This window comes from Cryptotermes secundus, unplaced genomic scaffold (assembly GCF_002891405.2).
Source record: "Cryptotermes secundus unplaced genomic scaffold, Csec_1.0 scaffold901, whole genome shotgun sequence".
Taxonomy (NCBI): Eukaryota; Metazoa; Arthropoda; class Insecta; order Blattodea; family Kalotermitidae; genus Cryptotermes; species Cryptotermes secundus.
Genome location: NW_019729906.1, coordinates 462,022 through 485,783, shown reverse-complemented (window position 1 = coordinate 485,783; position 23,762 = coordinate 462,022). Strand labels below are relative to the sequence as shown.

General features: G+C 37.4%; 1 protein-coding gene across 1 annotated transcript in view; it reads left to right on the top strand.

Moving 5' to 3' along the window:
* LOC111865802 (dynein heavy chain 5, axonemal) overlaps positions 1-23,762 on the top strand; it is a 170,158-nt gene that overhangs the window by 101,081 nt on the left and 45,315 nt on the right. The window contains exons 48-55 of the mRNA XM_023854117.2: positions 876-998; positions 7,329-7,521; positions 10,304-10,434; positions 16,124-16,272; positions 16,530-16,699; positions 18,795-19,021; positions 20,253-20,475; positions 22,375-22,573. Of these exons, the coding sequence (XP_023709885.1) occupies positions 876-998; positions 7,329-7,521; positions 10,304-10,434; positions 16,124-16,272; positions 16,530-16,699; positions 18,795-19,021; positions 20,253-20,475; positions 22,375-22,573 (1,415 nt within the window). The remainder of the gene's footprint in view (positions 1-875; positions 999-7,328; positions 7,522-10,303; positions 10,435-16,123; positions 16,273-16,529; positions 16,700-18,794; positions 19,022-20,252; positions 20,476-22,374; positions 22,574-23,762) is intronic.

The window sequence follows — 23,762 nt, the reverse complement described above, 5'->3', positions numbered from 1 at the left end:
AACAAAAAGAAGGCTTCAACTCTACAAGTACAGTACACGTATTGTTCAGAAGAACTCTATATGCAACAACACGTGACTTTATATCACTCTTCCACTGTCCATATTCTAGTAGTGGCCAAAGATAAGCTCTAGACTCAACATCCGGTGTTACCGAGAGTTGCACAAGTGTCGTCATCAGCAACATCCAAACAGGGGTGTCCAGAACGTATGAATTCTTGCACAGAAACAAGAAACTGCGAAAATTCTACTTTGGTGTCAGTGCAAAAATTTTAACATGTTTTATACAATCTGTAAATTACAATATCTGATTCTATATTCTTTCGAGAAAAAAACAGCGTTTATTTCGTTCGATTATCACAGAAATAGCAGAAATAGGAGCAAAATTAGTAAGTGACTACAATTTTAACGAATCTCAAATAGCGGACCTTTAAAGAAATCCGTACCGCTAACACAACCTAAGTTTAAAGGGCCGTAGGATAAAGGTTAAGCCCCAACACTCATCCTTAAATTGAGTGCAGTTTTTTCAGGTACATCTTGTATAAAATTTTATATAGGTCCTTGAGTAAAACAGAACTTGAAAGGAACTAAATTAAGTGGAATTTATATTTTATAATTCACACAAAGCTAAAATGTTGTACACCTTACACAAAGTTTCATCATAATTTGTCAAAGGACTTATAAGATAGATGTTATAGTTCAGTAAGGCCCTTAAGTAAAGATCTTTGAAAAGTAATCAAAGTGTACTTACATGTTGGCCTTTTGTTAATTTTTCTATCTTCCGTTTTACAGTAAATGACACAAAATATTCTGTTTTAAAAATAAATTGTTATTGTGACTTGATTCATTATACTTATATTCTGTATGTTCTTTTTTAGGTTCACACTTATGTCAGACAAAGAATGGTTCGATAAAGAGTTACTCAATGTGGTAACTGAGATTTTGGGTCCAGAGTACTGCAAAATGGCAGAGCCAAACCATGTATTTGTTGATTTCATGAGGTACTGTCACATTTCACATTTGTAATGTGAAATCATGTTAAATACTCTCATGTGAATCATCTATGTGTACATTCCTTATTTATGCAGGGAATTAAAACTTAATATCTGTCTTTATCTTATGACATTTAAAGTCCTCATTGTGCTGAATACTGAGACTGCAGTCTTTTGGGATATACAGACCACATGATGTCACATCCCAGAAAACTGCAGTTCTGCCTGCATGTTTTAGTGTGCCTTTGGACCGTGCCATTGCTCAAGCGGTTAGTCGCTAGCTTCCCACCGCAGCAGCCCAGGTTCGATCCCAGGTCTGTCTAGTCAAGTGGGATTTGTGGTGGACAAAGTGGCACTGGGGCAGGTTTTCTCTGAGTACTTCGGTTTCCCCTGCCAATCTTCATTCCACCAATTGCTCCACAATCACCCTCACCTATCATCTGGGGCTGGTACAATAGCCCATAAGTGGCCACAGTACAAGGGACTTAGTCCCACCCCACTAGCAATAACAAAAAATAGTGTGCCCTTTCCTAATATATATTAACTTTCAAATGGACCTTTATTAAATGTGGTATGATGTTTATACCAAAAATAGAGGTTAAAAGATAGGATGCAAATGTACAATATCTCCTGTGTTAATGCCATCCACATTTGTATGTGCTAACATCATCACAATTGAGTATCTGGTGACAAGCCATAACATTATTACAGTTACATCTATTTATTTATTTACTTCATATCCATGGAGCATTATACATGATAGAGGACAAGTCAAATACTTTACAATACAATAAATAAGAATAGTAATAATAAAATAATAATAATGTAATAATATGATGATATAATCATATACTAAGATAATAATAAAATGATGATTCTAATAATAGAACTGATATAATCATCTAACACATGACACCCCTGTATGCCTCAAGACCCAATCCTTCTATCCTGGCACAAAATACCCTGGTATCCTCAATCTCGTTCCTGTAAGAAAAAAATTACAGAACAGGGCAGTAGGCATTCCTATAACATGCACTAATATTAAAATCTACAAGTTAATTATTCTTAAAATATATGTTTACAAGTGATTAGGACTAGGATTTGTCTCCAAACGAGAGAAACTCGTCTATACTATAGAAACAGTGATCAAGGAGGAATGTCTTCAAAGTCTAAACTTGTATAGTACTGGTATCTCTTTAATATATCGTGGCAACTGATTTAACATACGAAGTCCAATATTATTGAAATTTTTTTGTATAGACTCATATTACATGGCACTATGAACAAGTCATTTTTTCTCCTTGTATTGTGCAAGTGTATTCCTGAATTGGTTATGAAAACATTCAAATTGGTTTTTATGTAAACTAGAATTTCATATATATACAGACATGGTAAAGGAAATATATGTAACAATTTAAAATGTTGTTTACAACTAATAGTTTTTGGGATTTGTATCATAGCTCTAACAGCTCTCTTCTGCAAGCTAAAGATCAATTTTTCATTTCCTGAATTGCCCCAAAATATCAATCCATATAATAACAAGAATTGAAAATAAGCGTAACACAAGGTGCAAACAGTCTCTAACACTGATACTCTTTTGACTACTCATAAGGCAAAACATATTTTACATAATTGATTTGCTAGTTGTTGAGTATGTGCAGACCACCTTAGATTCTTATCCAGCCAAACTCCCAAAAATTTTGTATGTTCTGTATAATTGATGATCATACAGCTTTACTGATGGGCATTCGACTTGCACTTTTTGAGGTTGATGAAAGGATATTGCTATTGTTTTTTTCTTTATTAATAATTAATCTATTCCTTTCAAACCACTCTGTGAGTGCATTTATTGTTTTATTTATTTTCCTTTGGACATCATTAGCACTATTTCCTGCTATAAGGATTCTAGTATTGTCAGCAAAAAACGCTGGTCTTCCATGTTTAATGCCGGCTTCTAGATAATTGATATATAGCAAAAACAACACTAATCCGAGAACAGAACCTTGTGGGTCTCCATGTCTTATGGATCTCTTTCGCAATAGACAGCTAGTGATTTCATTAGTTTCTTTACATCTATATGTAATTTCCACTTTTTGTTCCCTGTTTTCTACATATGATTAAAACCATTTTAGTGCAACCCCTCTTGTCACCTTCCTTAGCAATATATCATAATCGACTAAGTCAAATGACTTTGGCAGATACAGAAATATCCCTATGCTTATTTGCCTCTCATCCAATGATTTGTAGACCCTTTCTATAAACTCTGCAGTTGCAGTATTTGTTGATTTCCCTTTACAGAAACCATGCTGTTTATTGTTAATTATGCTGTGATTATTCAAAAATGATAAAAGTCTTTTATGTATGATTTTTCAGTTATTTCTAGTGCTTTATCTGTTAGTAGTACATCCCTATTTAGCTTTTTATTATTTAGACTTTGCACGTTTTGATAGAATTTCTGAATGTTTGCATTGACTTTATTATTGTAACGTGTTATGTTACCGAAGACGCCGTAGAGATGGTTAATTGGTTTATTTAACAATCTACAAATAACGGCTACAATTAATTATCACAATATTATGGGTTTCCACACTTTACAAACCCTACAACAAAATCTCTTAACACGATCTTCACTTGTCTTCACGTACTAATAACGCGGGAGCTATACAAGTCTCCCTGAATTACACACTCCAGATATAACTGGTTATCACTGGTTATGACACACGCGTCTGTAGCTCGTAACTTGCGAACTGAGAACTCGTTGGTAACGAACTGACTGGCTGACTTTACGACCCGACTCGGCGACTGTTACAGTACAACTAACTCGCAGCCACTGTGCAGCTCACTTATATAGCTGCAGTGCTTGCTTGTTGCGTAATGAGTGCCACGTCATCCTGTTACGTCACCGCTGTTGACTCGCATTGCATAGAGGTTGCGGGGGCTCGGCTCTCTTCGGCTCTGCTCGTGACGTCACCGCGCATTGCGCGTTGCATAGCTGCCAGGATGCGGGGTGATTACTCGCCTATTACGCGAGCGTTACGTTACCGCTAAGTGCAGCTGGGGAGGTAGGGGTCAACATGTCACATTATTATTATTCTTGAGGATACCAGCACTATGCTTATCTACAAAAAATCTTTACTTAGCTTTACTGGGGGCCTCCTTTGTCTGTTTGACATACAAACTTCCTGTTGTTGATCTCTTTTAAATAGCACCGCACAGTTAAGGGATGGGTCTGCTGAAGTTTCTTCTGCTTCATTCCCCTGGGTTTCTGCAGCCTCCTCATGTATAGTAAAGGAAATCGTGCTTTTTAAGTTTTGAATTTGATTTTCTGTGTGACATTTTGCCAGTTATTAACCAGTGCAGTTGAGTCAGCAGCAACATGCATTATCCAAGCAATGAGTGAGGGACACTTAAATTGTACCTTCTTGTAGCAGTTATGAGGCATTCTTTAGATGTAAGTAATTTGGATATCATTTACTGTATTGTTGTATATTACAATTTGTTTGTATGACAGAATCTCTGTTAATGGGCACAACGAAGTCCATAGTACAGCCAGGTGACAGCAGTTATGTCTAAAATATGTGGCAGTATCTTTTTCTTACCAATATTTTTGTCACAGAAAAACAAAAATGTGTCACCCCTATAAAATGCAGACTTTCTTTTAATTTTTCAAAAAAATAATTATTACAACTAGACATTATAGTGTATAGAAACATTATGAGCAAAGATAAAAGGTAAAGTTGTCCCTGTGCTTAACTAATTAAGCACCATCTTTTATAGTCTTTTTTTTCCGTCTATATAAAATACAACATCTAGATACACAAAGATAGTATAACCAAACATTAAAAACAAATTATATTAATAACATGTGTTGTACATTTCAGGGAAACAGCTGCGTTTCAAAAAAGATCAAAAAGATAATAAGGAATGTTGACGATGTATCTTGGGAATACTATATTATTAGCGTACAGTGAATTATAATCCCTAAATAAGTGTTCCCTGAAGATGGCCTTGTAAGGCCGAAACATGTAACAGCATAACAACATAGGTATATATATTTTAATATTGTAATAATTTTAATAACAGTTTATACATTTAACGATCATTGAATGAATTAATATGAATTAATGTTATTAATTTGTTGCATTATAGACGGAAAAGAAAGAGACTATAAAAGATACATCAGTGTAATAGGATGCTGAAATGTCATATTAATTAAGCACTATGCCATGAAGTTGTAAGGGGAGTGGATTTATAGATCCATGCACTTTTGACCTCAGCACTAGTTGGAAGTGAGTTATGAGTATGTCTTAAATTTAAATTATTCTTGGATGTCACAAAATACCAACATATTTGTGGCCTAGTCATCAAGATTATATCTTCAAGCTTTCAAATAATTAAGTCTTCACCAGCAACAATACTATATGAAGATATTTCACTAACTTATATTATTTTTATTTTAAAAGTGGTTGGGTTCAGTGACAGATTCATTCATTCATTTCCTTTATTTTCCATATATCCATACAGGCAAAAATCCTAGGATGTGGAAATAGTCCATTTGATTATAGATGTATACATGTAATAGATTACATAAGTCACACAACTAAAAGAACACACACCAGTTAACTAACATAGGTAATATAAAAAAACAAAACAAGAGCTTATTACAATTGTAACTAAACATAATTTAAAAAGTGCATTACTATAAAAACTTAAAATTAATATAATTTTCCCATAAATCAAAATACATTGATACAGGACTCGTCATATACATACATACACATCCTCCACTTTCCATAAACATCCATACAGGGAACAAACCCAGGANACATAAGTCACAAGTAACCACAATACAACTCCTCACATCTCCCTTACCAACTATATTAAAATGTGGTGTTAAGCATTCAAATTTATGTGCCTTTGTAATTAAAATACTCATTTAATGCATAAAAAGAGTTAGCATGTAAAAATCTTTTTAGGGAACGTTCAAAGGATTTCTGGTTATTAGATAATTGTTTCAGCTCTTTAGGCAGATGATTGTAGATTTTTATACCAGAATAATATGGACCCTTTTGAACTTTAGTAAGAGAAGTACTCGAGGGAAATAGGTTAACATTTTGTCTGGTACCAATGTTATGAACCTCCATATTCCTTGTGAACAAATGTATTGTAGCGTGTTTGGTGTGTCACGCTACAAATAAGTTCACGCCATCGTTTGGCATAGCGAGTTTATTCCTTCGCTCGTTTACACACACTTTACAATCATTCCCGTCTGCAGTGTCACAATCACTGCTTACAATAACTCGGCGATGCTGGACTGTCTCTTCTGGCGGTTATCCCAAGACTGACTTCCCAGATGGCTCGATCACGACTGGCCTCTTAGCTGGCCCGATGAAGACTGAAGACTTCTCGTCGAAACTGGGCTTTTTTATAAACTTAGCCGCTGTTAGACAACGAACCCTTTGTTATAACCATGGAGACTCCTGTTAGAACTACAATGGAGCAATTGTTGTCTCCTCTGTAACGGTCTATTCTAGCGTTTCCATAGCAGTGACTCTTCTGGATTGCAAACATGTTACAGTATGTTATTTATAGTGTGTTGCATTAAGGAATATATGTATTGTGAACACAAAGGCAGAATTTTCATTTCCTTGAAAGAGTCTCTACATGAATCTCTTTTCTTTAATCCCATCATAATCCTTATAATTTTCTTTTGGATCATAAAAAGTTTCGTCATGTATGAAGAATTGCCCCAGAAGATAATTCCATATGTCATCACAGAATGTATATAAGCAAAATAAATCATTCTTAAGCTACTTAATGATATCATAGGCTTAACTGATCTCATGAGAAAGCAAGACGAACTCAATTTTGTAACCAGGTAATCAATATGATACTTCCAACACAGCCTATTATCAATATTTAGGCCTAAAAATTTAATACACTCTAAGTTAGTTGGTAAATTTTGATCAATATTATTATGCATATTATGATCCTCATAGTTCATTAAAGTGAAATGGAGAGTGTGGGTTTTATGAATATTTAATTTTAGCAGATTGGTTCTGAACCATGTATTAATATTGTAAAATAATGCATAAATAATTCTTTCTAAAAATATTTACATTTCTCTATGGCTTCATGATTATCCCACAATCAAGTATCATGTTTCTGGACTTTCTTGTGTTATGTGTATGTAGGACAGTATATGAAGCAAGTGAATGTAGGCATTTTACATATGTATGAACATACAATTATAATACAGTTATATTTATTATATCTCCTGCCACTAGAAAGAAATGTTCTCTTAATGACTCACAACACCTGCGTTATCCCAAAAAACAGGGATGCCCCAGAGCCCACAGGAGAAGAGGGAGAAGATGCTGATATGGAGCTGCCCAAAGTATATGAGCCAGTTCCAGACTGGAATGAATTGAGGGAGCGGATGGAAATGTTTCTCTCACAGTTCAATGAGATGGTTCGGGGAGCTGGGATGGACCTTGTCTTCTTCCCAGATGCCATGCTGCATCTTGTGAAGGTCAGAATAAATTATACATTTTTATTTATATGTTAACATAACAATTCTTTCTTAACTACATAAGTTGCTTTATATACGATGGGGTACCCAACATAAACCGAACTAATTTTTTTGTGGGCAGAGCTTTTGTAGTACCGCGTTTTGCCACTATGAGCGCATAGAGCTAACATTCCTGAGTCGATAAGCCGACCACCGTTGCTTCAGAAGGTAAGGACTAGTTTCGGCAGAGTTTATAGTGACAACTGTTTTGTGTGATCGTCGTTTTTGCAATGGCTGATTTTCTTGAACAGCGTGCAGCGGTGAAATTCTGCTTTTTGCTAGGGAAAAGTGGAACAGAAACTCTTGAAATGTTAAAAACGGCGTACAAGGACGATGCTATGGGGAAAACTCAAGTGTTTGAGTGGTTTTTCCATTTCAAAAATGGTGAAATGTCAATTGATGACAAACCTCGTTCTGGTCGTCCTTCCAAGGCTCAAACACATGAAAATGTTGAAAAAATTCGTGAAATCATCAAGGAAGATCGACGATGGACCATTATGCAACAGTTTGTGGCGGAAGTGGCCAGATTTGTGGCAGTCGGGTGACTGGTTTTTCCATCATGACAATGCCCCTGCTCACACAGCCCTGTCTGTACCACAATTCTTGACCAAAAATGGTATGACCCCTGTTCTTCACCCTCCATACTCACCCGACCTTGCCCCGTGCGACTGTTTTTTGTTTCCTCGAATGAAAAGAGACATGAAAGGAAAAAACGACGGAGGCGCTGTCAAGCATCTCAAAAGATGAATTTAGACAATGTTTTGAAAAATGGAATAAAAGACTAGACAAGTGTATTAGTGTAAGTGGAAAGTACTTTGAAGGGGATTGAAAGTTTGTGCTTAAAATTTGAATAAATAAGTTTAAAAAAATAAGTTCATTTTCTTTTGGGTACCCCCTCGTACTTGACTATGCACTGAAACTTTTTATTAAATTGTTGTTAAAATACATGAGCTGCCAAGTTTCATTCACAAATAAAAAGATTATAAGATTCATATTTGATTAAATTATTTCTAGAAACATAGATGATTATTAACTGTGATATACCTTAAAACTTGCGTGTTTCCAAAGCAGTAAAAATGGATTTTTGGTATTATTAAATTTATATTCATGGAATGAGTAGTGATCAACTGATGTACTTTTTGCAGTAACGTACCATCTATTGATGTGATTTTGTGTCCTAGCTTTCATTCAAAGAAGTGAAACAGAAGTTTTGGGAGTATTCACTTATGGATATCCCTTGTTTTGGTACACTAGGGTACAACTCTGAGATGTTCCTTTGTTTCTAAATGCATGGTTTGTGATAATTGTTGAGATTTTATTTAAGATACAGTATGCAATAGTAGTGGCATACTGAACTGTTATCCATACATGATACAGTTTGTGTTTTAAAAAGTCTTCTCTTAAAATATTTACTGTGTATAACATGTGTTGTAGGCACCAGTGACTCGTGTAGCTTCATAGTTTTGGTGACTTTTGTGAGTGGCCTGGAAATCCTGGACTTTGTTCAGAATCATGTTTTTGCCAGTTTTGTCATTGATATCAATATTTTGCATTGTGACTACAATTTTCAATGTCAGTTTGAAGGAAATTTTTATTCTAATAATAGACATTATGCAAAAAGGAAGCAACTACAACAATTAATGATTACTTTATCTCCATGGTGTTATATATTTTTTTTTTTCAAAAAATGAAAACCAGTTGCAATATTGTAATATGATATAATATATGACACAAACTCCATCCTAAGTGAGCTACATGAGAGTATACACCTGATGATGGCCATTTATGACTGAAACATGTAATGTAGAAGAAAGGAAGACGAAAGAACTACAATAAATTGTTACACTTAGGACGGAGTTTGTGTCATATATTATATGGGTGTAGAGTGTAACAGGATGCTTAAATATAATATTGTAATATGAATCACCATTGCCATTGATGCTCATGGACAATTTTGAAAGTTCCTTTGAGAGGAATTAGAATAGAGTGTAGAACTACTGTCTGGTGTGTTGTATCTCACTTAAACTCCTAAGCAAATTATGTACACTGTGAAATGGCAGCTAATGTCTTGTGGAGCTTACAGTAACTCTGCCCATTAAATAGCATTATGATAAATGATATGATTATGTGGATTCACAGTATACAAGTTCCTCTGTTCTCACTAACTGTATATGATACCAGTTCTAAATTAATAGTAATCAAGCATACTGAATAAACTAAGAATTACGCTAAGGTAAAGGTGAAGTTGTCCCTGTACTTAACTAACGAAGCAATATGCCATGAAGATGTATAAGGGAATGGATGTATAGATCCACATATTCTTGGCCTTGGTACTAGTTGGAGGTCAGTGGGTAGCTTCATGGCCTGACTGCTTTGTCCCCAGGAAAATAGCCACCAGTATCCATTGGATAGAAGGCTGGGTGGCCCCTAGAACCGTTCTGGAGGACATGGAGAGGAGAAAAATCATGATCCTACTGGGACTTGAACTCTGACCCCTCAGTCATCCAGCCCATAGCCAGTTGCTATACTGGCTGTGCTATCCCGTCATTAAGGAAATGAACTATATCTGACAGGAAGGGGTAGGAGGAGGAGTAGAATTAAAAGGGATAGAATATTTTTCAAGGTTTATATTCGCTTTTATTATTATTTCAAGTGACGTAACTTAATTTGATGAAAGCCTGTTTAAGAACCTCTGAATTTTCACTTTTCACATTTAAAATTGCTAAATATATATTGCTTGCAGATATCCCGAGTGATTCGCCATCCAAGAGGAAATGTAATGTTAGTAGGTGTTGGGGGCTCTGGAAAACAGTCCCTCACCAAGTTGTCGTCTTTCATTGCTGGCTACAAGACATTCCAGATTACTCTGACACGGTAGTGAATAAACTAAGTACAAATTGAAGCTTTGGATGTAATGCTGATAGAAGACAAGTGGATCTTATTCTGTCTTCCAAATTGCACTTGTTTATTATTAAAATTATAATGAATATAAAACTAGTGCTATGAGAGGAGCATACATTCATATTAACACAGAGGCACAAGATGGAGACTATACTGTGCAACATACAGAATTATCTGTTTGGGTACGAATAGAAGTAAAACATGAAAGCAAAGAAATAAATGGTACATTGCTCATCTGTTGCATATATTTTATTAAAACATGGACTTGGTTATGTGATATTTCACAAGTGTGGCTTGTGATTCTTAGGAATTCTAAAGATGGCGCCAAATGCATCACATGTAGCACAGTGTGACCTGTGCTGCATGAAATTTGAGTGTTTGACACTGTTTCAATATGAGTTTTGCAATGTATGTAATGTGCAGAAAGTTCCCAAGTATGATTACATAAGGAAATGTTTGCAATAAACATCACTGGATGTATGCATCAGCTCTTTGGGCTGCAAGGATTGTGAGTCCCTGGGAGAGCCCGAAGAGGCTGTCCCTGGAGGTTAACATACCATATACAGGGTCCGGCAAATCGACCTCCCGTATTTCAAAAGGCAGTTACAAACAAACAAAGAAAGATACAGAAAAAATACTTTTATTTGTGATCAACAAATACGATGCTATTTTACATTACTTGGTTTTAAAAATTATTTCTGGTAAATGGCGTCCTCCATTGTTCACACATTGACAAAGCCTTTCCCGGAAGTTGTCCATAGTTCTTCGTGTCCTTTCCGGTGGAATGGCAGCCACTGCCTGGGTGGTTGCTTCCTTAAGTGCTTGCAGGGTTGTGGGGCGATGTTTGTACACTTGCGCCTTTAGGTGTCCCCAAAGAAAATAATCACAAGTTGATAAATCGGGTGACCTTGGGGGCCAGGCGATGTCTCCTCACAAAGAGAGAAGACGTCCAGGAAACAACTCTCTCAGAATTTCTAAAGAACGCCGCGAAGTGTGAGCTGTGGCTCCGTCTTGTTAGAACCAGGCTTGTCCCTCTTCATGGTCAGAGGAAGGTTTCGATCATGTGACAGTAGCAATTCGAAGTAACCGTTACCGTTAGCCCATTTTCCTCGAAAAAATAAGGACCCCACACACCAAATTCAGCAACGGCGCACCAAACTGTCACACGAGGGCTGTGAAGTGGTCGTTGGTGAAGTTCCTGAGGGTTTTCTGCTGACCAGTAGCGGAAATTTTGTTTATTTACAGTACCTGACAAGTGGAAGTGGGCCTCATCAGATGAAATCAAAACAGCGCCAGAGGGAATGTTCTGAAGAATGTCCTCACATGCAGCTTTGCGAGTTTCAAAATCTCTCTCACTTAATTCTTGGGTAACCATCATTTTGTATGGGTGCATGTGTAGATTTCTGTGCAGGATTCTTCTTACACTCCTATCAGACAATCCCAGGGCAGCTGCATGTTTAAGTGCTGAACGCTTTGGAGATTGCTGGATGGACGCTCTCACACACGCCACATTTTCCGGCGTTGTTACGGTCCGAGGTCGGCCAGGCGATTTCTTTTTCAGTGCAGAACCTGTTGCTCTAAAGTTTGATACCCAAACGTGAATAGTTTTTCTATCCGGAACAGGATCATGTCGGCCAAGTTCGAACCGAATGCGAAATGCTTGCTGAGTAGTAATCACCGATTCACCATTATGAATATACTCTTCCACAACAAACGCACGATGCTCACCATGCCACGCCATTGCAACTACTGCAAATGGCACATACCGCTATCGATCGATACCCCCTCCGCCGCCGTATCCCCACCACAACTCACACAGCACCATCTCGAAATACGGGAGGTCAATTTGCCGGACCCTGTGCAATGTGTAAATGCATTGTCCAGTAGTACTTGAGAATTTTCCCATAATAGCTATAGTGAATCCAAACTTTATGTAAACAGGACTGTGATGCAAATCGACTACCTCTGTGGTATAGCGGTCAGCTTTCTTGGCTACAGATCCAATGGTCCAGGTTCGATTCCAGGCGCTGTAAGATTTTTAAGGCCGCGCCTTAGCTCAAGTGGTGAGTTGCTGGCTTCCCACCGCAGCAGCCCGGGTTCGATCCCGGGTCTGGTCAAGTGGGATTTGTGGTGGACAAAGTGGCACTGGGGCAGGTTTTCTCTGAGTACTTCGGTTTCCCCTGCCAATCTTCAGTCCACCAATTGCTCCACAATCACCCTCACCTATCATCTGGGGCTGGTACAATAGGCCAGAAGTGGCCACAGTACAAGGGACTTAGTCCGACACCACCAGCAATAAAAAAAAAATATGCAAATTATAACAGAGGTGCTGTAAGATATGTGGGGAAAAAACGACCTCCTCTAATATCTGTCCTGTCCACAGGGAAACTTACATTGAGAGATAAGTTTCCTATCTTTGTAGGTTATATTTGCCAGATGCTGAGCAGTAAGGGTTAACATTTCATATTTCACATTTACTTGAATCCATTTCCAAATTGACCTCCCTATACATTACATATCACATGATGAAATACGTACAAAAGTATGACATTCATAATACCCGTGTAATAATACCACAAAGACAACCAAATGCAAAAACATCAGATCTTTCAACCACATACAGATCCTGTTCTCAAGAGAATTATGTTGCTACATTTATGCTTTTTACACTGCAATACTAGTAGACTATAGTGGCAGCATCATTTTTTACTGCAAATAAATTTCACAGTGGCAAAACAATGTGACATGGCTTCCTGTTGAATATGCATAGTTTCTGTAGTCACTTAGTCATGTGTCTACTGACTTCAGAAAATATGCAGGCAGAATATTTTGATGTTCATGGTACTACTGCAGTAAATCCAACATAAATATTTTTCATTTACAATAATATGAGTAAAAGGAAATTGCCCTGTAAGGTTTTGTACTGGAGCAAAACATCATTTAATTTGTTTAATTATGTATAATGAATGAAGTTCATATATATATATATAGGGTGTAAATAAATATATGTTACAACGCTCTGTGGTAGATAGATGGGTTCAATCTGATCGTATTTTGTTAGTACACCCATGTTCGGAAACACTTTTTTTACGCGCTAGGGCCTCTGTAATATGAAGGAGGACACCTTTACCTCTTACGTCTGTGGCTTACTGGTGACATTTACCTAACATTTCTCCAAGAGACTTAACCGAGCTGTAGGAAGTGGTGCCTTTGGAAGTCCATCAAGAAATGTGGTTCCAGCATGATGGTGCCCTGGCACACAGTTGTCCGTGAGTATTTGGATGAAACCTTTGGCAACAGATGGATTGGATGTGGAGGTCCAAGAACCTGGCCCCCTCTTTCCCCTGACTTGACTCTTTATGGGAGGCTACATGCAAAGCTACGAGACTTCATTGGAGACACAACATGATCTTGTGGCAAGAATTACAGTAGCAGCTGGAACCATCCAGGAAATACTGGGGATATTTCAAAGAGTTCATCATAACATGGCCAGGTGGTGTAGAATATGCAGTGAAGTCAATGGCCGCCATTTTGAGTAACTTTTACAATGTAAAACAACAGTAACATCCACTAAAGCGTATGCATCCTCTTGGAAAATTTTGTGGCCCTTAGTGCCAGGAGGAAGCATTTCCAGACATTGATGTATTAACAAAATATGACCAGATTGAACCCGTCTATCTACCACAGAGCGCTGTAACTTATATTTATTTACACTCTGTATATATATATATATTGAATTATGGTTTATCTGTAAATATAATGAACTGTATTTAGTAAATTGATGTTGTTCAAGAATAAAGTTCTAAGGAAAATATTTAGGCTTAAGAGAGATTAAAAGACAAAGAAATGAAGAAAGTTACATAATTAAGATCATCACAATTTGTACTTTTTGCTTAATATTGTTAGTGTAATTAAGTGAAGTAAGATGAAGCAAGTAGGATACCGATGTGCTTTTATGTTGGAAACAAGAATTGTATATATGATTTTAGTTGAAAATCTTAAGGAAGAGACTCCATACAACAAATACCATTGCTATATATTCAAAGTACTTGTACAATTTTTTGTCTGTATTGTTCAGCATTTCACTCATGTCGTTAAGTTTACACAATCTGTCATAAAAAAAAAAGGTAAGACCCTGTAACAGGCCTTGGAGGCCCATAGGGTTCAGAGACATTGAGGCTCTCACATTTTCTAGACAGTCGGCTCACAAATGGCCATGAGATTGTCAACTTTACACACCGGCTGCCCTTTACCACCAGGAAGGTTCCTGGTACTCATTTCTGTTAAAGGCTGAGTCGACCCCAGGACCACAGTGCTCCAGGGAGAGTTTGGTCAATTTAAAAATTCAGTGACCTCATTGGGAATCGAACCAACTGACCTTCTGACTTAATTTTGTTCCTTTTGTCAGTCACATTTCTTCACAAGACTGTGTTCTGCTGGGTTATGACATAATTTAATCTGGTAAGTTTTACCATAGTTCCCTGAAGATGGAGGTAACTTATTCCTCTGCAATTTTCATAATCGCCTTCCACAGACTTCATGTCAGCCCAGAATACTACAATGTAAATTTTCACCATGGTGAAAATATCAGACTTCATCGCTTCTGTCTGTGAACTGTAAGAAATGAAGGATATGTAGGAACCTGTCTGGCCTGTGTTATGTTGCTGCAGAAGGGAGTATAGAATTTCACATTGAACAACATATGTAACTAGAAGTTAGAGATAAAATTGTCCCTGTGCTTGATTAAGCACCATGCCATGAGGACATATGGGAGAGTCAAAGTATAGCTTCACACATTCTTAACTTTGGCACTAGATGGAGTTGAGTAATCTGCTTCACATTTCAGTCTCTTTGCCTTCAGAAGAATGGGTGGGCACCACATCTGATACAGATGCAATAGCAAAGAGAAAGAGAGGTGGGAAGATAATTTTGAAATGGATTCTCAAGAAATGTGGTATAAAGCTGTTAGCTGGATTCAGCTGGCTCAGGATAGGATTTGGTGGCGAGCCTTTGTGAACGTTAAAAGCTCTCATGTTATAATGTTGTATTTTAGCATCCTGTTGCACTGATTCACGTCCGTGATGTGTATGTATTGACTGTCTTCTAGTGCACACAATCTCACTTGTCACTTCACTACATGTTTTGGCATCACTGTGCCATCCTCAGGTGTGTTATTTATGTTAAACTATTGCACTGCTCGCCATCATGTGTCATTTGTAAAATGATTTAAAATGTATATTCGTCATGTACTATAATAAAATTTTGTTAAGATTTATCATCTTGTGATATCACAAGACGCAGTATACACAAAATATAGGAAGAATGACTCCCATAGCGGAAGATTGATATAATACGCGAGTTTGAAATATGATGTATAAGATGATAAATCTTAACAAAATTTTAATATATAAATTTTATTATAGTACATGACGAATATACATTTTAAATCATTTTATAAATGACACATGATGGCGAGCAGTGCAATAGTTTAACGTAAATAACACACCTGAGGATGGCACAGTGGTGCCGAAACATGTAGTGAAGTGACAAGTGAGATTGTGTGCACCAGAAGACGGTCAATACATACACATCATGGACTCTCATGTTATATCTAACATTCATTTTGTTCAGTACCTGCTAAGAAGTTTATTCTTCATTGAAGGTCATACAATTCAGCCAACTTTCTGGAAGATTTGAAGCTGCTTTACCGAAGCTGTGGTATTCAGGGGAAAGGCACTACTTTCATATTTACTGACTTGGACATAAAGGAAGAAGGATTTCTTGAATATCTCAACAACATTCTGTCTTCAGGTGAAAAACAAATTTTATGAACTCATCAAAGTGGTATGATGGCATTAAGGTTGCATCTACAAATTTAATACTCATACAATGGGAACTGCACTAATAGAAATTATACATAGAGTGGGATCAAAATTTGTTTAATTATTTATTTATGATTTCTGCTGTCCTTATCATAAAAAAAACGTGTATACATGAATTAAGTTACTGAATACACAATGCTGGGTTATTGATATTAGAGTAAACAAAATTTGATTTGTATGCTACAGGTGTGATATCAAACCTGTTCACACGAGATGAGCAACTGGAAATTATCTCAGAGCTGACACCTATCATGAAGCGGGAGAACCCAAAGCGTAGCCTGACTCATGAGCTAGTAATGGAATATTTCCTCACACGCACTTGTAACAACTTGCATGTTGTTTTCTGTTTCTCCCCAGTAAGTATCTGCCAGAACATCAGTGTCCACTGTTTTATAGGAACACAGTACTTCTTAAATGATATAATGATAAAAACTCCATCTCAAGTGCAAACAATATATTTTGTGTCTTTGATCTTTTTCCCCTACACTACATGTTTCAGCCTCAGACGGCCATCATCAGGTGTATAACACTGACGTCGCTGTCACACTGCACCCAGCTCAAAATTTAACATTTAAAAACACTTTCCTTGTTATTATCAACTTCTACTTCATTGATAACTGTCTGGTTTGTAAATTATTTTATCTTACACACGTTAATTTTGACTTTGTTGTAATAGCACTATAATAAAATCTTTAGTTCTAATTTTAAAAACCTTTAAAATTCTTTCCTAAATTTTAAAATTTTTAAAATTGTTAGGGTTATTCACCCTATGTTTAAAGTGCTGCAGCGGCTAGTTCTTGTTACCACACTGTATAGGTGTTATCTTGTGTAATCTTTCTGTGTGTGTGCCGCTGCTATTCTTTACTACGTGTACACGTACACAAGAGCGCTCCACTGGTCCATATCCTGAGCCAGATCAATCCAATCAATACCATCCCATCCTATCTCTCTAAGATCCATTTTAATATTGTCCACCCACCTATGCCTTGGTCTTCTCAGTGGTCTCTTTCCTTCAGGTTTTCCCACCAATATCCTATATGCATTCTTCGCTGCCCCCATTCGTGCTACATGCCCTGCCCACCTCATCCTCCTTAACTTGATCATGCTAATTATACTTGGATAAGAGTACAAGTTACGAAGCTCCTCGTTATGCAGTTTTCTCCAACCTCCTGTCATTTCATCTCTCTTCAGTCCAGATATTCTCCTCAAACACCCTCAGTCTATGTTCCTCCCTTAATATCAGAGACCAAGTTTCAGACCCATACAGAACCACAGGCAAAATTATAGTTTTGTATATTCTAATTTTTATGTTTTTGGACAGCAGACGAGAAGACAGCAGGTTCTGGACTGAATGGTAGCAAGCATTACCTGAGTTCAATCTCCTCTTAATTTCCTCCTGAATCAGGTTTTGATCTGTTATCATTGTTCCCAAATATCTTAATTGTGCCACATTTTCAAAACATCTGTTTCATATCTTTATATCATGATTTTGCCCTGCATTTTGGTGATGAGACAGCCACATATACTTAGTTTTCTCAGTGTTTACTTCTAGACCAACCTCTTTACTTGCATCAATTAAAGTTTGTGTGTTTTTCTTTATGGTATCTACATTATCACCAAGTAGGTTCACATCATCGGTATAGGCCAACAGCTGATGTGTTCCATTTAATTTCAGTCCCACCTGGTTTCCCTGGACCTTCCCAATGGCATATTCTAAAGCAAAGTTGAAGAGGAGTGGCAATAAAGCATCTCGTTGTTTTAGACCATTCTGGATAGGAAGTTTATCAGACAAATGTTTACCTACACAGACTTTACTATATGTTTGTACTGTTGTAGGGGCTATATATATTACATACTTTACTGGTTTGAATTTAGTGATTTTGTATTTCATTATATAATTAATTAGGTTTTTGAAGTTCATTACTCAAGGACTTGGGTGAGTAATTTACAGAAGGACTTATCAAAGTTATCTCCCATGGAAAAGTGCTGCTCTCAACTTCACATATTCATGAAAGTGAAACATTCTCTTGCAAAAGAGAATTGTACAAAGACATTGCACATACCTTCTCTTATGCAGCTGACCTTGGCTATGCTATCTTGGAAATGAAATTAACTGTTGCTTCATAGACTATTGCTGGTTACTGATATGAAATTCACAACAAAAAATTGAAGTTGTAAATTTTGCAGTGGCATGCGTATGCATTGAAATATAATAGTAATGATTCTAAATTGATAGTTATCAACTTTAATGACCTATATATAGGTGATAATCTTAGTAAAAACAGAGGGGAGTTCAGTCAGTACAATTTATAATTGAAACATTAATACACAGTGGTATTCATACTTTCCTCTGCATATAAAAAGAATTATTTCTCAGAAAAATCTGTAATTGCATAAATGGAGGAGCTTATTTCTGTAGGATCTAGAAAAACGTTCATCTGCTTATTTCAGGTGGGTGAGAAATTCCGTAACCGAGCCATGAGGTTCCCAGCCCTCATTTCAGGCTGTACCATTGACTGGTTCCAGCCATGGCCAAAGGATGCATTGGTGTTGGTGGCAAAACATTTCTTAGCTGAATTTGAAATTGCATGTGCCCTGAAAGTGAAGAATGAATTAGTCTCAGCTCTGGGAAGCATCCAAGCTGCTGTTGCATCTGTATCAGCAGAATACTTTCAGAGGTACATATTTATTGTCATTCTTAAAACATTTTAAATAGTTTGGAATTGGCTCTGACATTTAAATTATTTATTCATTCTATGAAAGAGAGAAGGCTGGGTTATAAGTAAAATGACACAGAAATACTGAATCTTACTTTGTTATACTGGATTACTTCATTTACCTTCATTCTCATGTCTGCATCTTTAATAATTTGACCATATGTTCATACCAATGTAAAATTAATTTCACCAACTTTTTTTCATAATGTTTGTATTTCAGATCTTGCCTAATGTTCTGGTTACAGATTTGATCCTTTCTTGTTCATTTCTTAGTACCCTGCAGAAAATACATGTTTGCTACGCAAAATCAACTATTCATATTGTTGCATGTAGACCCAATGATGGATAACAAGTGCGAAACAAGCAGCTACACAACATTGCTAAGTAATGGCTCCACAAATAAATATGTTTCTATGGCAGCAAAAGAATACAGCAATAATGGAAGAGACATCTTCTGCACGGCCTGTGCTGACATGTTATAAGCAGGACCAGTTAGCAGTTTCAGTCTCCCCACATGGAGGAAGTTTCACATACCTCCACTGTATCCCTGTTAGTCATAGGAGGCGATGAAATGGTACCCAGTGCCTGGGAGTATAACTGTGCCATCCTCTTCCTGGGTGATATAAATCTGGGGACTCAGACCCAAGAATGACTGCACTGGTGAGAACCAACAGAAATTGTAAACAACAGACCTGTCCTCTTGTCAATGAGGGTGCCCCACATTAACAAACCTGCAACTATTTGACAGTAGCAAAAATCTGGTCTTTGGCCCCAGTTGGGGGCTCGACATCAAGACAGACTGGCCGACTGACTGTCAGTCATAATATATAACTTTGACTTTGACTTTGGCTTGGACTTTGAGTTGCAGTCAGTTGGAGACCTGCTGGGGTTCAGTTGTTGTGAACTGCTGCTGTTAGAAGCTGGTAAATGAGGCCAGGGAGAGTTCAGGAAACCAGAGAGGGGGAACGCCTGTATTGAAACTGCTACCAAGCAGCAGCAGTAAAAGTGTGAATGTAGGCACTGTTGTGTGTGTAATAGTGAACTGTAAAGTGTAGTCACATGAAGTATCAAAGTGTGCAATAAATCGAGTCATCAATCCAAAACCTGTCTATAGTAACTCTGTTACATGAAAATATCATGCTTTATTTCACATAATATCCAAGTAATACGCAAATTTTCTTATTATTTATAGATTCCGTCGTGCTACTCATGTAACACCAAAATCATACCTCAATTTTATTGGTGGATATAAAAATATATACCAGCAGAAGCAAAAGGAACTGAATGATGGGGCTCAGAGAATGGACACTGGACTCGCAAAATTGGAGGAGGCTTCCTGTTCTGTTGAAATCCTTAAGAAGGAACTGGCAATTATGGAACAAGAGCTTGCCCAGGCTTCAGAGAAGGCTGAAAATGTATGTTTCACTGCAACTCCCTTACATATGTTCCTGAATTTTTAATTCCTGTCACCCTCCTTTGTTGTCTGCTAGACTAGTTTCAGCGATTAATACTGACTAAATGTTTCTGCACCTGCAACATTTGTACAGGGAATCCCATCCATAAGAAATATAACTCTGGTTCTGGTTTAAATATACCATACACAAATACTGGCACACAAGATAACTGACCTGTAAGACAACCCCTCATATGTTCAATTAAAGATTTAAGTTTATAGTTATATTTGCCAGATAGATGACCACAAAATGTTCTCTGTATTTAAATAGCTGTCAAGTATGTCATATAATATATCTTAATTTTGTGATTATTGATAAAATATTGTCAGGTGTTGGGTGTATAACGCGACAAATAATTTCATGCCGTATTTGATATAGCAAATTTTATTCCACACTCGCTCATACCATCACACAATTTACAATCTCACAACTACTGCTATCTGCAGTATTACAATTACTTGGCCTGTGAAGGCTAGACTACAGCTGAAAGGTTGACTGCCCAGCTAACTTGTAACTGTCTCATAAACTAAACTGTGAATAGTCTTCGCTGCTCCTTATTTAGCCTCGTTCCGGACAACACAGGAAACAGCCACGTAATAGGCACCACTGTTGCCTGGCGCCATGTTCCGTCACCGCGAGGAGAGGGGCGGGGTGTTGACTTGCCTGTTACCATAGTAAAGACAGCGTTCCGATGCCGCCACGTACCGCTGGGGTGGGAGGGGGGTGTCCTCCATTGCGCAACATGTCACAATATTATGACATATATAGAATGTTGAAACACATTATATTTCTTTCTTTGCAAATAAATAAGTGAACAAGTAAAACATATTTGTAAATATATTAAAGTTTTTAAAAATAATATACACTTGGTTGTCGACTTACAACTAACTTCTGTTCTGACTGACAGGTCATAAGTTGATCTGGTCGTATGTCGGCCATATATTTATTAACAGTATTTTTTGGGCCGCACCATAGCTCAAGCGGTTAGCTGCTGGCTTCCCACCACGGCAGCCCAGGTTCTATCCCGGGTCTGGTCAAGTGGAATTTGTGATGGACAAAGTGGCGCTGGGGCAGGTTTTCTCTGAGTACTTCGGTTTCCCCTGCCAATCTTCATTCCACCAATTGCTCCACAATCACCCTCACCTATCATCTGGGGCTGGTACAATACGCCAGAAGTGGCCGCAGTACGAGGGACTTAGTCCCACCCCACTAGCATTAAAAAACAGTATTTTTAACCTTTCTAATCTTTTTATCATCTTTATAATTTATTTTTAAAATCTTTTACATTTTAATAATCTTTTATTTTTCATTTTTTTGTGGTTGTAAGTGCGGCCAATCGTAAGTCACATAGGTTGTAAGTCAACGACCAAGTGTATTACATTTTTTATGGTGTAAATGGTGACACAAGGTACACAATTTGCATTTATGTCATAATGTCTCACCTGGTTACTGTCCCAAATAACAGTAATTTGTTGTATTTGGAGAATTGTAGGTTTTATCCCTGGTTCAAACAAAAATCTGCTTTGGCAACTGTGATATGTTACAACTGAATAGATCATGTGGCATCAAATGATGAAATTATTTGCAAATTGTAAGTGTGAAATGATGTGGGATTAGCTATGATCTATTTTAAGGTACTGTAACAGCATTTGCATGGATGGGCTAAAGAAAATTGTGAAAAAGATGGCCAGAGTCTGAGCTGATTTTTGAAACCAGCACCTTCAGAGTATGAAGTATAAATTGACAGCTGTCTAGAAATTATCATGAGAAGTTACGATCATGATTTCTAGATTATCTGCTTGTTCTGTCAATGAAAAATTCAGGCACATTGGACTATATAATGAATTTTAAATGTTATAGGTGCTGATAGAAGTCACAGAGAGAGCAATGCAAGCAGAGACAGTGAAAAATCAAGTGCAGAAAGTAAAAGAAAAGGCAGAAGCATTGGTAAAATACATATCAGCAGAAAAAGCTCGAGCTGAGCAGAAACTTGAGGCAGCTAAACCAGCTCTGGAAGAAGCAGAAGCTGCTCTGAACACAATCAAACCAGCACATATTGGTCAGTTATGTTCTCAACCCCATAAAGCTTGCAAAAATAAGAAGTGATGGAAATAAATCATCCCAATTTTTAGCCCATTATGAACTGTAAAAGCATCACTGTACTAGTTGCTCTATTCATATACATTTTGTTGATCTAACAAGATTCTTGGATATTGCAAATTAAATTAAAATCTTACAACAGTTCTTCCCTCCTTAGTGAATTATAAATGCTTAAAATATACAAGAACAAAAATAAAGTTCTTAGGACTGGTTAGTCAGTTGAGATTGAACTTAGAATGTAAGCAAGATGTAAATTGAATATATTTTACGAGGGTGAGTCAAATGAAAACCTTAAATTTGTAATAAAAATCGAAATTTCGCACCATTGTCCTGTAAGTTGGTAAGCGTGCTACAAACAGCGTGCAGAATGGCCTGTAGGTTGCAGCATAGTGCAGATGCATGAACACTGTCACAGCACCAGTATAAGATGGCTGCCCCACATAAGACTGCACCAGGGAAGAACAGCGTTCTGTTATTCTGTTTTTGTGTAGTGAAGGTGTGAAACCTATTGAAATTTATCAAAGAATGAAGTTTCAGTATGGTGATGCATGTTTGTCACAGCAGCAAGTATACGAATGGAGTAGGAAGTTTGCAAATGGTGTGACTTCAGTGGAAGATGCTCCTCGTCCAGGTCAGGCACATTGAGTTGTGACTCCAGAGAACACTGCAGCAGTTGAAGCCATAGAGAGCGAAAACCGCCAAGTGACACTGAATGAAATTGCAGCAAGTTTAAACATTAGTCATGTTTCAGCACACCACATTGTGCACGATGTGCTCCAGTTTCACAAAGTGTCTGCAAGATTGGTGCCACAGCAGCTGCCTCCTGAATTGAAAGACCGACGTATTGATGCTTGTGAAGAACTTCTGCGGCGCTTTGAACGAGAAGGTGATGACGTCCTTGCTAGAATCGTTACTGGGGACGAAACCTGGGTTCACTTCCACCAACTGGAAACAAAGAGAGCGAGCAAGGAATGGCGCCATTCCTCATCTCCAAAACCGAAGAAGTTTCGAACACAACCATCAGCAGGGAAGGTTATACTGACTCTCTTTTGGGACGAAAAAGGCATCATCTTGGAGCACTACACGCCTAGAGGGACCACTGTCACCAGTGCATTATACTCAGATCTCCTAATCAAATCAAAGCGACG